Source organism: Hyla sarda, chromosome 5 (genome assembly GCF_029499605.1).
Source record: "Hyla sarda isolate aHylSar1 chromosome 5, aHylSar1.hap1, whole genome shotgun sequence".
Classification (NCBI taxonomy): Eukaryota; Metazoa; Chordata; class Amphibia; order Anura; family Hylidae; genus Hyla; species Hyla sarda.
The window spans coordinates 19,372,162-19,388,564 of record NC_079193.1 but is presented as its reverse complement, the minus strand read 5'-3'; the positions used below and the strand labels follow the sequence as shown (position 1 = coordinate 19,388,564).

At 43.7% G+C, this 16,403-nt stretch overlaps 1 protein-coding gene across 1 annotated transcript in view; it reads left to right on the top strand.

The window, feature by feature from the left end:
• Positions 1–16,403, top strand: part of SLC25A13 (solute carrier family 25 member 13) — a 116,892-nt gene extending 100,489 nt beyond the window's left edge. Inside the window, exons 15-17 of the mRNA XM_056518940.1 lie at positions 8,945–9,103; positions 10,501–10,591; positions 10,875–16,403. Of these exons, the coding sequence (XP_056374915.1) occupies positions 8,945–9,103; positions 10,501–10,591; positions 10,875–11,049 (425 nt within the window). The 3' untranslated portion in view covers positions 11,050–16,403. The remainder of the gene's footprint in view (positions 1–8,944; positions 9,104–10,500; positions 10,592–10,874) is intronic.

Below are 16,403 nucleotides of genomic sequence, written 5' to 3'. Positions count from 1 at the left end.
TACCTAGTAGGGATCGACCGATTAACGGTATGGCCGATAATCACGATTTGGGGCATTATCGGTATCGGCAATTACTTTGCCGATAATGCCGCTACCGCCCCCGACCCGCTGCACCGCGTCGCACCCCCCACCGCACCGCCCCTATTGCCTCCCCCATGCCCGGTTTTATAATTACCTGTTCCCGGAGCCCACACTACTTCTTGCTCCTGCTGCGTCCTGCGTTACGCTGTGCGCAATGACGAGTGACGTGCGCGACGTGACGTCACCGTCAGTGCGCGACGTGACGTCACCGTCAGTGCGCACAGTGACAGTTCAGGAGGACGCCACCGGAGCCAGACGTGGAGTGGACCCTGGGAACAGGTAATTATAAAACCGGGGATGGGGGAGGCAATGGGGCCGGTGCGGTGGGTCGGGGGGGGCGGTCGCGGTGCGGCGGCGGGCGCGGTGGGGGTTGGGGGCGGGGGTTTTGGTGGCGGTGATAGGTCTCAGGACCCTCGGACAGGCAGGGGGAGAGAAGCGGGGTGGCGGCGGTGGTCTATGGCACCGCAAAAGCCACTGCAGTGCATTGATTTAAAGCGCCCGCTTTAAATCAATGATGTGTTGCGGGGGGATAAATAGCCGATAACTTATACCAGAATATCGGTATAAGTTATCGGCTATCGGCCCTAACCTCCACCGATTATCAGTATCGGCCCTAAAATACCGATATCGGTCGATGCGTACTACCTAGTCTTCTTTTTCTAGAGTTTGGCATTACATTATAAATGATAACTGGCTGATTAGTGGGGGGGGGGGGGGGGGCACGACAGCTGGGAATCGCCACTGATGTCCCCCAAGAGCATAGAACAGACCTGGGCATGCTTGGCTTCTGCTTCATTCATTCTCTATGGGTCCTCCAAATATAGCACTCAACAGTGTTCGTAAATCCTATAGAGCGTGAATGGAGCAGTGGCCGAGTGTGCTCAATTAATAAGTGGGACAGTTGACCTCTGCTCTTGTGGTCATTGGGGGGGGGGGGGGGTCAGAACCACCAATTATCTCAATTCTGTAGATAGGGGATAACTTTTAATGTTTTAATAGGAGGGGCCACAATATCAGGCAAAAGGGGAAGTAGTAGGGACTACGCATTTTTATGAAGCTTCTGTGACTAAATGCTTAAAATACATAAGGTAGGTATTGTCTTGATCCGTCTAACAATTGGGATGAGGTCAGGATCGTAAATCAGTAACTTTAAAGGGGTTATCAAGTGTTTTATAGAAAAAAAATCCAGTTGGTGTAGAGGAAACCTATACTCACCTAGCCCCGATCCCCCCCCCACAGCTCCTGTTCACCTCCGTCTGCATCCCTGATCTTCCATCTTATTCCTGTTTCCAAAACAAGTGCTGGGTGCAGGACCTGTCGGCTCAGCCAATCACTGGCCATAGAGGTGTCACTTCTCTGCCACTGATTGGCGAGCATGTCCTGAAGATGATCAAGGGACTGAGCAAAGCTGAACCAGAGCTAGGTAAGTATAGGTTTCTGGGGTATAAATTTTTTTGTTTTTCTTTCAGCATTTGAATTTTTTTTTTTTCTCAAGGGAGATAAGCGGCCACCAGAGGGGTCTGGCAGCTGCTTTTTCCGCTCTCCCCATTGAGAAGATGTATATAAGCTCGGCCTAACCCATGCTTGCCTATCGAGAGGAATGGCTTTTTGGTTTAAGGAACATTCAGCTGATGTCTGCGGAAGTCCTTAGCCAAGAAGGCTATAGTACCTGAGCAAAGAAAATGCTTTCAAACATTTCCCAGCATTAACGTTACATCTTCTGGATCACACGGCTCCAGGTCTATATGGGCTGGAAATTCAATGAAGAATAGGGGGCAGGCTCGAGTACATGAAAAGATTCCATAGATTTCTTTATTTTTTTCTGAAGATCCCGTTTCACAGTCGTCTTATTGAAGCGCGGCTAACCATAAACACTTCTTTTTCCCAACCACTTGATCAGATACAAATGTCTTTTTTAGACTCGTCTACTTCCAACCTGTTTCTTCGGAAACAAAACAAGCCTTTAACATGGGGAGCGCCCGCGCGCCGACGTGAAATGCAAGCGTACATCGACAAGCCAAACAATTTCTCCGCTCCAGTCCTTCCCCTTTGAAAGCTGCTGATGTGATTGCAGACCAAGATAATTTTCCTTTTGAAGTTTGCAGTCACACAGGCGGCTTTTATGCTTTCATTTTATGTCAGTCCGGCGATCTGCGACACAGCGAAATCTACGTTCGGGGCGCGACCATCGCTGAACACATCTATAGATATGATACAATACATTCAGATTCTGCAGGCAGGGGAGGAGGGGAAGCTGCTTTTTCTTCCCTATTTCAGCTTTTTACTGTAATGCAATAGATCACTCTCCTTCCTCCCCCCCCCCCCCCCCCATCATGTCAACCTGTCTGATGGAAGATTGTCATCCGCTCTTCAAGGCTTGTGCCATTACTACGAGTACGAAACCTGAAATAAGAAACCATAGAACAAAGGTTTAGCACAAGGTTTGATTAATCTTCTAAATTTTATCCGACACCAAAGTTCCTGTAATTTGGTGCCAGTTGATAAAATATTCTGAAAGGGTAGTGTGTAGGGGTTAAAAAAAGCAATTGTGGCTTTCTGTTCTAAAACAGCGCCACACCTATGCACAGGTTGCATACGGTATTGCAGCTCAACCCTATTCACTTCTGCAGAGCTGAATATATATATTCAACATATGTGTGTATATGTATACAAGTATGTTCCAGAATAATTTCTGAACAGCTGCACATACCATCAAATAAACTTGGTACACGTGTTCTTTATATGTCAACTATAAATATAGTAAAGTTTAGGGATGTCCCGATACAGAGAGTCTCTACAACCCAAGAGTAAAACAGTGAAGCCCAGACAGCTAAACATACTTTATCATGATGTTGGTCCGGCGGCAGGATGTTTGAAACTCCCGGGCAACCTCCGCAGCCCGAGAGTAATGCATTCATGAGATTAATAACTCCTCCTATTGAAAAAGTCATTTGAAAAATAAATTTGTTAATCTACTGGTTCCAGAAAGTTAAACAGATTTGTAAATTACTTCTATTAAAAAAATCTTAATCCTTCCAGTACTTTTTAGGGGCTGTATGCTAAAAAGAAATGCATTTCCTCTGATGTCATGACCACAGTGCTCTCTGCTGTCCATTTTAGGAACTTTCCAGAGCAGCGTATGTTTGCTATGGGGGTTTCCCCCTGCTCTGGACAGTTCCTAAAATGGACAGCAGAGGAAATGCATTTCTTTTTTGGATTTCTCTTTAGTATACAGCCCCTAAAAAGTACTGGAAGGATTAAGATTTTTTTAATAGAAGTCATTTACAAATCTGTTTAACTTTCTGGCACCAGTTCAAGGTTTCCACGGGAGTACCCCTTTTAAATTTAGTTTTTATGGGCATCATTGGTATAATCTCAACCTAAACTATACAACGAACGTAAAAAAAAAAAAAAAAAGTCCATATTAGCTGTTTTATGTTCCTCCCTCCTCCCAAAACGGTAATAATAGGTGAATAAAAAGTTACCTGCCCCCTCAAATTCTATCAGTGCGAACCTTCAACTTGGCAATGTTAATTTTACCTCTTTAATATCTTTTCGGCTTTATCTGCTTTGTTTATTGGTGGTCGCTGCTTGTCTGTTCTTGTGAGTTTATTTTGGGCAGTTGCATGGCGTTCCGCAATGCAGATTGACGGGATAATTTGCAGCGTGTAATGTTTTCCTTTGACCGCATGATACGGACGCTCTATTTTTATTTCACATCACTCTGGGCCTCCTTTAAATGTATATGCCGTCTCCTGCGTGCGGCTGTTTACTGCAGTTCCATCGAGATGGGGCGAGCGCGAGGAGCCAGACCACGCTGGTTTGGCTAAAAACCCTCACGGACTTATTACAGTGCAAGAAGAAAAAGATTTCACATTTCGCTCTGAGACTTGTTTTGTTTGGATTTTGCAATAGAACCCAGAAGTAACAGAATCGGTAGGGATGGCGTCTCCACAGTGTCTGACGCTTTACTCCCTGGACAAAGGATGCACATTGCGCTATTTATTTAAAGGGGTATTTTTTTTCTCCGTAAACCGGATATACCATAAATGCCCAATAGGGGACTGTGGGTCCTGCGACCCAAGTCCCCCTAGTATTCAGGTCGGCTATAGTGATCATTGGAGAGATGGAGACCTGGGATTATTACTGAAAGAACCAACTAGACAAGTTTTGTTTTTGTTTGCATTGACACAGTTTTAGTTTACATATAATTTGACTTTTTTTTTGGGGGGGGGGGGGGGAATTATTATTGTTTATACCAGGTTTAGATCATTTATATATTTATATTTAATTATTTTTATATTTTAAGTATTTTTAATTTAGATGGAATTTTAATGAAACTCTTCAAAAAGAGAAACACTAACGAGCCATTTTTATATTTTACTGTTTTTGCACAATAAGAACTCTTACAAAAAATTTACTAAACAAACATTGCCATTGAAGTTTTATTGTTACTCATCAGTAGAAAGATACGGATTCTACCTGCAATTATATAACTCTAAGGAGTCTTACTGCCAATTCTCCATGGGAAAATTTGTATGCAAATTAGCTCTCCTCCAGAAGGGGAAAAAACTCTAACAATCTCTCTAGTGCCACCTATAGGTACCAAATGAGACCTATAAAAAGAAGTAAGAAAGAAGTGTTAAAGGGGTATTCCAGTATGAGAAAATTGTATTTAGGGAAAGCTTTCACCCCAAGGTATATAACTTGCTAATATAATGTTATCACAAATTGTGCTGGCTTCAGCATGTTTTTGCATGATTTACCCCTGACAGTTGTGTGTAGTCCGTTCATTTTCAGTGTGGTGATGTCTCAGCAGCTCCTCTGCACCTCCCTCTCTCCTGACAGGAAGTTGTGTAGTCCTCTCATTGTCAGTTGGGTGTTGTCTCAGCAGCTTTTCTGGCTCCTGCCTCTCTTCCGAGACAACATATCTTCCTCAATGAGTAATGCCACAGTCAGAGAAGCAGACAGGAAATAAATACAGCAGGTGCCGCAACTTCACAGATTGGCTTCTGCCATAGTCTGCTGTGAAATTGAATGTTCTGCAACAGCTCTGGGCAGGAACTGGCAGAAGGGCTGTGATTTTTGGGAAGAGTTACTGCTCAGCCAGGGTCTACAGTCACACAACACCTTGCTGGAAACGTTCAAACTACCAGAGAACTAAAAGAACGGGATCGGTCTGCAGCAGCTTAGCCTGCTTATTGGTGGTTACTTCACCGATTTACAAGACCGTAAATTTTACGTTTGCTGACAGTGTTTATTAGAAATGGAGATTCTCTTGACGTCCACATAAGCACTGCATGGCCTCTTTTATGAGAGCCCACTGACCTTTTATGATTGGCACGTCCCTGTATGAAGACTCGTGACATCGGAGCATAGAATAAAATTCAGTGATTGGTTTTCTGTGGATCCAAATTAGACGGGGATAATCTAATTATCTGACCAACTTGGAGTGAGGCCTGGTCATCAGTGGTAGACTAGTCGGGGCCAGGATTTCACTGCCAACCTAGTGGGGTTTTCTCATTCACCATTGTGGAGTATATGGAGTGAAAACATGTAGCCAAAGGGGATCCAGTGGACAGAAAAAAAGGTGAGGGGGGGGGGGATATATTGGGAATCTCCTCTGATGGACAGGAGGAGCACAGTTGCCAAACTGCAGGCTAAAGCTAGTGGCTCTAACAGCAGATGACCAGTCCCCAGGACCATTGTGTCTAAAACAGAACGGTGCGACTCCAGGGGGCAGAAGAGCAAACTGTGTCACTGAGCAGTGGAAAAAAATTACCTGGTCCGATTAATCCAGATCTCTTTGGAGGAACATGGTCAATCCTGGCTGAAATGGGTTACAGGTAGAACTTGGACTTTAGTCGTTTTGTAACCTTCTTAACTATGTAACTGTTAACTCTATGGCAGAAGGAGACGGTCAGCAGGACAATGTGTCATTCCACAAGGGTCGTGTAGTCATGGATTGGTTCCATGTAAGTGAGTTTTCCTTGCTTTCCAGGGCTTCAAAGTCCCCAGTTCTTAAAGGGTTACTCCACTGCCCCAGTGTTTGAAAAATGTAGTTCTGAACGCTTGGAGCGGGCAGCGTTTCGCGTGAGATCATGGCCACGCCCCCTCGTGATGTTACGCCCCTCAATGCAAGTCTATGGAAGGGGGCGTGTCATCTGCCACACCCCCCCCCCCCCCCCCCATACACTTGCATTGAGGGGGCATGGCCGTGACGACATGAATCCTTCTGCCCACACCCAGAGTTCTAAAGGAACGTCGGGTGCTGCACAGAGATCGCGGGGGTCCCAGCTGCGGAACCCCCCCCCGCAATCAGACATCATATCCCCTATCCTTTGGATAAGATGTATAGGGGCGGAGTACCCCTTTAATCCTATACACTTCTCTGTGCAACTGTGAGAAGCGATCCTATCTGCATGAGCCAATATTCCTGAAGAACAAAATCATCACCTAATGGATTCTATGCCATGAAGAATTGGTGCGGTTCTGAAGACCAAAGAAGGTCCAGTGTGCCACTATACATGGAGACGGCGCTAGGAAAGTGGCCATTCAGTCTATCTAGTGCAGTATCTGAATGTTTGGTCTGTAGGCTGATTTCCAAGCACTTGGCATGTGTTCTTCATTTCCATCTAATAAACTGAATGTGACCCACCTACATGGATATTGTATGCCACGGTAAGACGTCTGAGCGAGGAGCCAGTACCGTGCAGAGCGAATGCATTGGAAGAGATGAAAGTTTATTGGATTTTTTTTTTCCTTTCCCTCCTGAAATCCTAGCTGCATTTGGTTTGCTGATTTTGCACAGAAATGTTTCTTTGCAGGGATGCAGAGTTTATATAGGGTTATTTAAGGTGGTGGCAGACAGTTCTGCTTGCGCGCCCCTGTGGGTAAGTGGTGGCGGCAGTGGTGGTGAGTTTGAAGACTCTGCTTTTCAGCTCGCTGTGTGTTCCTTGCCAGTAGCCACAAAGAGGCGTGAAAAGTAAAAAAGCAAAAGGCCAAAGGAGCTTTCACCTCCCAAAAGTCTGAATTCAATCATCAGACATCGGAGAGTGTGCCGAACTGGATTTTCTGAAGCTTCCAATGCCGGGAAGGCCACATGGCAAATGTTACAAGGTTTCTTATGGTATACCTTCCTTAGAGTATGGGTCAGAGTGGTTCACCGGGCACAAATATCCTATATCATGTGTTTTTTCTTGGGGCGGATATGGAAACTCTCGATATCCTTTCCTAGCCTCTAATTTAGGGGTTTTCGGAGAAAACCTCAAGAGATGATGGCACACTTTTTACCATGAGATAATTTCCTGCTGGGAAACATGAGGTCAATCATATATTTCGGAGATCTCTGCCGCCCTTTAGATTTTACTATGCCAGAAATATGAAATATGGAATCGTATTGTCAGTTCTATATATAATATATTTTTTTCATATTTATGGAACTTAATTTTTATTTTATTTTTTATACTTAAAATACTCAGAGATAGAAGTCTATTAGATGCTCTCTTATGTGGAGCATCTTAAAGTAGACCTCCAGTGGAAAAACCCTTTGTCATCCTGCACTATATAAACTCTGATCATCCATAATGTTAAAGGGGTATTCTGGCTTTATACATCTTTATACCGGCTTTTTACATAAGATGTTTGATCGCAGGGGTCCCGTTACTGGGGACCCCCGCAATCTCGGTGCAGCCCCGGCATTCTGTGCCAAAGGCACAGAATGCCGGGGGCTGCACCGAGATTGCAGGGGTCCCCATCGGCGGGACCCCTGCTATCATACATCTTGGGGAAGATTCGTCAAAACTTTGTAGAGGAAAAGTCAACCAGTTGCCCATAGCAACCAATCAGATCGCTTCTTTCATGTTTTAAAAGGCCTCCGAAAAATGAGAGAAGCGATCTGATTGGTTGCTATGGGTAACTGGTTGACTTTTCCTCAGCACAGGTTTTGATGATTCTCCCTCTTATCCCCTATCCTTTGGATAGGGGAAATGATGTATAAAGTTGGAATACCCCATTAAACATTAGTCTGTAGGAAAAATGGACAAGTGTAAGGATCAGAGCTGGACAACTGGGTCAGATCATCTCCAATATGGCTGCTCTTGTAGGATATTCCCCGTATGTAGTGGTTAGTGCTTACCAAAAGTGCTCAAAGGAGGGACATTTGGGACAGGGTAATGGGCGCCATAGTTTTATTGATATGTATGTGGGTGTGAATGTGAGCCCATCTGGTCCGACCACAGAAGAGTTGATGTAGACCAAATCGTTGTATAAAGTTCTGTCCGGCATCACACCCATGATGACTTTGTCCACCACCGAAAGTGTCTACAATGGGCATGTGAGGAACAGAACTGGAGTATGGAGCAATGGAAGAAGGCGGCCTGGTATCATGGATGTGGATAGCTGGGTCTGCGTCACTTACCTAAGGAAGGCATGGCACCAGAATGCACTATGGGAGGTAAACAAGCCGGCAGTGATGGTGTGATGGGCAATGACCCATGTGTCCTGGCATCATGTGGATGCTACTGTGATACGTACCACCTACCTTGTACACACCAAGTCTTCCTTTTTCTGGCAGTTGGAACACCTAATGGTACTGGCCTCTTATAGCAGGATAATACCCCGTTTACACCTCAAACACTGGCCGTAATTTTATTTAATTTTTTTATAATTGATTTGTCACATACAAAAAGACACATATATAAAACAGATTACAAACCCACATTGCAAATTCATATTATCACAACTATCCATACTGTTGCCATAAATCATTTATACAACATCTCCTTGATGGAAAATTTGGGAAACCAAACAACTTGATATTTGTGCTTTTAGCTGGTTCTATTGAATGTGTTGTGCTCCACAGGTATGCCGGCCGCTTCTCTGGTCACACCCGCTGATGTCATCAAGACTCGACTACAGGTGGCAGCACGAGCCGGGCAGACGACTTACACTGGTGTCATAGACTGCTTCAGGAAAATCCTGCAGGAGGAAGGACACCGGGCCCTTTGGAAAGGCGCTGGAGGTAAGATGGGCACATTTATATGGAAGCACTCCTCTACGGAGTCTGTACTTTAATGTCACCACATCCTACTTTCACATCTTTACCAATTACATTATCTATCTCTCTCTCTATCTCTCTCTCTCTATCTCTCTATCTCTCTCTCTCTCTCTCTCTCATATCTCTCTCTCTCTCATATCTCTCTCTCTCTCATATCTCTCTCTCTCTCGTATCTCTCTCTCTCTCTCGTATCTCTCTCTCTCGTATCTCTCTCTCTCTCGTATCTCTCTCTCTCTCTCTCTCTCTCTCGTATCTCTCTCTCTCTCTCTCATATCTCTCTCTCTCTCGTATCTCTCTCTCTGTCGTATCTCTCTCTCTCGTATCTCTCTCTCTGTCGTATCTCTCTCTCTGTCGTATCTCTCTCTCTGTCGTATCTCTCTCTCTGTCGTATCTCTCTCTCTGTCGTATCTCTCTCTCTGTCGTATCTCTCTCTCTGTCGTATCTCTCTATCTAGCTCGTATCTATCTATCTTTCTCGTATCTATCCCATAAATATCTATCCATCTCGTATCCATCTCCAAGCAGAAGAATACAGCAGCACACTGCTAGCACAAAGATAAATATGAAATATGAAATGCTATATTTCTATAGTGAAAAATTTAGCTACTTAGCTTACAATTTGGCCAAATAGCATGTACCATCCAACCACGATAAGGTGACCTCATTGGGATGGACACTACACTATGAATGTGCCTCTGAGCATTCAGTAACCGGGGTTGTAAGATATGGAACATCCTGCACGTTATAAAATGGGTGGGGTGCACATACCAATATGTGCAATACAAAAAAGGGATATGTTGGCCAGCACATACTGATGCCAATGAGGTCACCTTATCATGGTGGGATGGTACACGCTATTTGGCCAAATGGTAAGCTAAGTACATCAATTTTTCACTATAGCAATATAGCATTTCATATTTGGTATATATCTTTGTGCTAGCAGTGTGCTGCTGTATTCTACTCCTTGTGTATATTTAGCCTAGCAGCGTGCACCTGTATGCCGGGTCCATGCATTAGTTGTGTATCAGTATGTGCTGGCCAACTTATCACTTTTTTAATCTATCTATCTCATATCTATCTATCTCATATCTATCTATCTATCTCATATCTATCTATCTATCTCATATCTATCTATCTCATATCTATCTATCTATCTATCTATCTATCTCATATCTATCTATCTATCTCATATCTATCTATCTATCTCATATCTATCTATCTATCTCATATCTATCTATCTATCTCATATCTATCTATCTATCTCATATCTATCTATCTATCTCATATCTATCTATCTCACATCTATCTATCTCATACCGGTCTTTAGATACTTCCTAATACATAAATCCTTTCTCCTTGCAGCCCGTGTGTTCAGGTCCTCTCCACAGTTTGGTGTGACCCTGGTGACCTACGAGTTATTGCAGCGATGGTTCTATGTAGATTTTGGTGGAGTGTAAGTTTCTGCCTCCATTTTTGTTACTATATGTACTTTTATTTTCTACCACCTTCCTTTCCCCCACTAACCTACCAAATGTATGTTACCAGGAAATAGACAAAAGATGGGAAAGGCTATAAGGACTGGGACTGTTTGGAGTCTGTAACCATGGAGACACATAGGTCTGCATGAGAGCTGTAAACTAACACTAAATTACTTAGATATGTTTAATCAGGACTATTTGCAATTATTCCATCTTTATCTAAAGTATCAAAGTATCGTATTTTTTTTTCTCTTTCAGGAAACCAGCTGGTTCAGACCGCGTCCCCAAATCTCGAATCACGCTGCCTGCGCCAAATCCTGACCACGTGGGCGGTTACAAACTAGCAGTAGCAACTTTTGCAGGAATTGAAAGCAAATTTGGACTCTACCTGCCTAGATTTCAACCATCACCAGCTACCTCTAAAGCCACCTAAAGCCGTATAGAATGCAGGCAAGGAGGAGAGAGGTCACTGGATACGTTGTCGTCATCTGTTTCAATGTATCGGCGCCTCTTTCACCTTTTAAGTCTACGATCTGTTTCCTGGGGATTTTTTTTTTTTAGGCTCTTTTCTTTTTTTTTTGACCTCCTAGGCTCATTTTCGTGTGCAATTCTCTAAATTCGATTCCCTTCCTTACAGAATTAAATCTGTGGCACTAGTCTCAGGTTTCCCTTGGATTGTGCTCTTTAGCGGACCTGCACACCCTATGAATGTAGGTTAGGTCTTCCAAGAGGTAAGCCTTTATCTTATAGTCAAATACTACCTGGACCCAAATTAATTGTTAAAACAGGTTCTGGGTTGCTCAGAATCTTTGGTTTATTGAAGAGATAGTCCAGGGATCAGAATTTTTTAGACACTTAACACCTATACACAGGATAGGGGATAAGTGTCTGATCACACGGGATCCGACCAATGGGACCCCTTGTGATCTCCTGTACAGGGCCCTGTCTACTTGCACACCCTTGGAGTAGAGTGACCCCCACCTTCCTGGACGAACGTAAGTGACCACACGCCTGGCCAATTTCTGTCCGCAGTCCCCCCGAGATCAGATACTTATCCCCTATCCCATAAATTAAAAAAAGGTAAAAAAAATAATAATTTGTAAATTGCATAGGAACAGAACTGAGTTAAAGGGTATGCTCACCTATAAGCTACATTTTATATATGGTATCTTTAAAAAAAAAAAAGGTTGATTTCAATTCGTTATTTAATTACTTATCCTGTACTGATCCTGAGTTATATCCTGTATTATACTCTAGAGCTGTACTCACTATTCTGCTGGTGGGGTCACTGTGTACATACATTACATTATTTATCCTGTACTGATCCTGAGTTATATCCTGTATTATAGCTCAATTATGCTAGTGACCCCACCAGCAGAATAGTGCGTACAACTCTGGAGTATAATACAGGATATAACTCAGGATCAGTACAGGATAAGTAATGTATGTACACAGTGACCTCACCAGCAGAATAGTGAGTACAGCTGTAATAGTGAGTACAGCTGTAACTCAGGATCAGTACAGGATAGCAGATTAGAGAACGCTAAATATATTATTATTTCAATTTTAAAGCTCTAAAATGTAGCTTAAGGGTTTATTCACACGTACAGTGTCCTGCGCAGTATTTCAAGCTGTGTTCAATCAGGTTTACATTGAAATCTGCAGCAGAAAATCCTGCGCATCAAATCTGTGCAGAGTACTGTATGTGTGAATAGACCATAAAGGTGAACATCTACTTTAATGAAGCACTTAGCTGATGGAGTTGTGTGGGATTAGCAGATGGGCTCTGCCTTTTCTCCTGAATGAGCGCCATCCCTGTCCTTGGGCTCTTTCTGGTATTGCAGTCCATTGTTTATCTCATACAATTCACTATGTTGCACACTGACTGCAAACTATATAGGTGGAGTCAGCACTGCTAGGATGTCACAGTATGGTGCTCAGTCGGGTCTCCTTTTAGAGCAGTGTTTTCCAAACAGTGTCTCTCCAGCTGTTGCAAAACTACAACTTCCAGCATGCCCAGGTCCAACTGCTGGGAGCCATTACAATCTCCTGCATGGCACCCTGGCTCTCCCCAGGAACGAGGCGCGTCGACTCCCGCCTAAAGCGATGGCCGACACCCCCCCTCAATGTATCTCTATGAGAGAGTAAGAGATACCTGAACGCTGTATCTCCGGCTCTCCCATAGAGATACATGGAGGTTGCAGCCACCGCCGTGTGCAGGGCTTGGCATGCTCGGTTACTGGGGATTGACTGGGTGCAGTGCAGGAGGTCACAGTGGGTCCCAGAGGTCAGACCCCCCCACGATCAGACACTTATCACTTATCCTTTGTATAGGGGATAAGTGTTCCTGCACTGGAATACTCCTTTAAACTAGGACTGACCAGGAGACCCAGCTGGTTGACTTAAAGGGATATTCCAGGATGTATGATCGCAGGGGTCCCGCCGCGATAGGGGATATGATGTATAAAGCCGGAATACCTCTTTAACTCATATTTCATTGAACCAGTAAGCTATTTTTCAGAAACTGACAAGCGAGTTATCGTCTGCACAATCTGCCTATACTCTTACTCATCCTTAGAGTTCTCTCACGTCAGATGCTAGTATTATAGATTACATTTATTTTTTTTTTGTTCTCCCTTAGCAATAATCTTCAACTGGAGCAGTCACGGTAGCATACAGTAGGTTTAAAGAAGTAAAAAATATTAAAAAATTATTTTTTAAAAAATCATAAAATTGCTCTGCAGCAGTAGATACTAAATAACGCACAATGACTCGATCAGGATTGTATCATCAAATTTTATGCCGTCGGTTGTTGATGTAATTGAAACCAGCCGAACGTTGCGGTAAGAGCTTGGATCAGTCCTCGTGTTTCAGTTTAGGCTTCGCCAAGTCCTACTTTATTAAGGGCTGGGATCAGGCTCCAGTGACACGTGGCGTGCCGCTCGTATCGTAGGACCACAACTCCCAGCATGCTCTGACAAGCATATGCTGACGGGTGTATTTCCACCATAGATAAGAGAGCTGTGGTCTGACCAAGGGATTTACTTTAGACCGTGTTGTAAAATTATTAGTGCAATGGAACCAAATGTTACAAAATTTCGGGGTTTTAAAAGAAAAATAAGAAAAATAAAAAGCTTTAAAATGTTAAGTTCCTGCTGTTACATTCCTGTGTAATTTAAAAATTGTACATTGCAAATAAATAATTTTAGAGCTAATTATATTGATATTATACAGGGTTCTGTCTGGTGATACAAAGCTTAGGTCCATAAGTGGTCACAATGGAAACCTTCCACATGTGTTATCTGTATGAGGGTCATCCAACTCACCCCATAGATTATGTAGAGGGGATAAGGGATTGGCCATGTTGAATTTTAAAGGGGTACTCCACTGGCCAGCGTTTGGAGCTAAATGTTCCGAACGCTGTTTTCACGCTGCTTGGTTCGGCCACGCCCCCTCAATGCAAGTCTATGGGAGGGGGCGTGCATTGCTGGCCAGTGGAGTACCCCTTTAACACTTCATCCTATTGTTCTTCCTGGATATATGGAATCGCCAAAGGTATCTGGCAGCAGCTTAGTCCCCTCTTCCCAACTGAAAACACGTCAGTGAGCTTAGAATTTGTGTATGGGAGGGGGATGACGAAAAGTTGTCAGCTGACGTTTAACTGGGCAGCTGTTAAAGGTATATGGGCACCATGTCGGAAAAGTGAGAGCAACAGCATAACCAAAAGCATTAAAAATGGTATGATAGTTTTGGTCAACAAATGCATACCCTTCACAATTTAAAGGATAAAATGCTCATTAAAATTAGTCCTGAATTCCAACCCATTATGAGAAAAAAATAAATGGATTTACCGACTACAGATTTTATATGCCATAAAGTTTGATCACTACGGGTGCTTATCGGTATTATTGGACGTTATCGGTATCCGCCATTACCTTGCCGATAATGTCCTGCTAACCACCTTCCCCCACCGCACCGCACCGACCCTCCACCGCCCCGGCCAGAAACCGCCGCTGCCCCATTGCCTCCCCCATCCCCAGTTTTATAATTGCCTTCTCCCGGGGTCCACGCTACTTCTGGCTCCTGTGGCTACTTCCCCCTGGAACAGGTAAATATAAAACAGGGGATGGGAGAGGCAATGGAGCAGCAGTGGTGGTTGGTCTAAGGACTGGCAGGGGGAGAGAAGCGGGCGGCGGCAGTCTCTGGCCAGAGGATAGGGGGGGTTGGACTCAGGAGGACCCCAGGACAGGCAGGGGGAGAGTAGCGGGTGGCGGCGGCGGTCTCTGGCCCCGTAAAAGCTGCTGCAGTTCATTTAAAGCGGCTTCTTTGGGGGGTGGAGGAGAAATAGCCAATAACTTACACCGGAATATCGGTATAAATTATCGGCCTGAAAGGCCACAGATTATTGGTATCGGCCCTAAAAAATCGATATCGGTCGATCCCTACTTCTGATCAAGGAAACATACAGTGGTCCTAGAATTGGGTTATCGGTCATTGTTGCCCAGTGAAGAATTTGTGTCATATATGCAGTGACTCTAAATTATAATGTGTACGGCATTAATTATCTTGTGCTCGCTGTAATGGAGAGGGGCCTACATGAATGACCAATTCAATACTTGAGACAAGGACCTGTTTGCTACCCCATTCTTCAGATCAGAGGTCCCAGCATTTTAACCACAATGCATAGCACTTTTATGCCATCAACAATAGGAGATATGCTCCCTGTTTTCCTTGGTATATTTGCAAAATGGCGGTACATAATGTATTCCCAAGACCCTTAGGACACAGGGCTGAAGAACCCCGTTTTAGGTGTGCTTTGTCCAGTGATGATTTGTTTTGTGGAACAAAAAAGTTGATTGTCAATGTCCCCAGCTTGCACATTCATGTTGCACCAGTGTTTGTGACCTCCACAAGGCCAAAAAATGTTTTATGCTTTAGGACAGAACCAGTAATGCGGTTTGAGGATAAATAAGAGGTCTTCCAACACATTCTGGGTTTTTCTAGCTTTTAGTAATGACCATCTAGAGAAGCTTAAAAGGTGTTGGCCATTAGTAGTACTGCTTTTTTTTTTTATATAATCGATTTGCTGCATCATTGTGATGCCGCCTAGATAAAGTTTGGAGACTTCTTTACTTTACCGTTGATGTCTGCTCCTCCCAGCACCACCATACGTTTCATTTTACATGTGTGGATAGAGCTTGATAACTAGTTGGGCAGAAGTGAAGTTTCCCCCAACCTATGGCTATCTGAGAGCCACAGATTGGGATAATCTGAAGTATTGCATATGAGATCCTCTCTGCCATCATAAAATGTGTAAATGGGGGGAAACACTGCCCAGGTCATGAATGGTCTACTCATAATCAATGGGTTGGCTACAGCTCGGTGGAGACCACAAAACTGGTTATATGAGTCACTGCAATAAGTCAACTTTCTGTAATGTGAAATCGAACCAATGTGTGAATTATGCACTTATGTAAAATTGCTGCTTAAATGATCTGTAGAGAATCCATGTACTGTATGAACTTCTGCCTTATTACTTTGTGACACTATAATTTGTCAGGAATCATGCTGGCCGGAACCAGTGATAGTCGACCAAATGTCAATGTGATGATCAATGATGTTTGCATCCTGTGATCTGCAGTGTAATCTTATGAGCCGTTGTCTTTCTGCAGGAGACAGTGTAAATCCTTCAGTTTCCGTGTAGATTATGGTTATTAAATTTTTCATTGGTACGATGCAGTGTATTCCAGACCGTATGTGAGTCTAATAAACTGGAACAGAGGACAA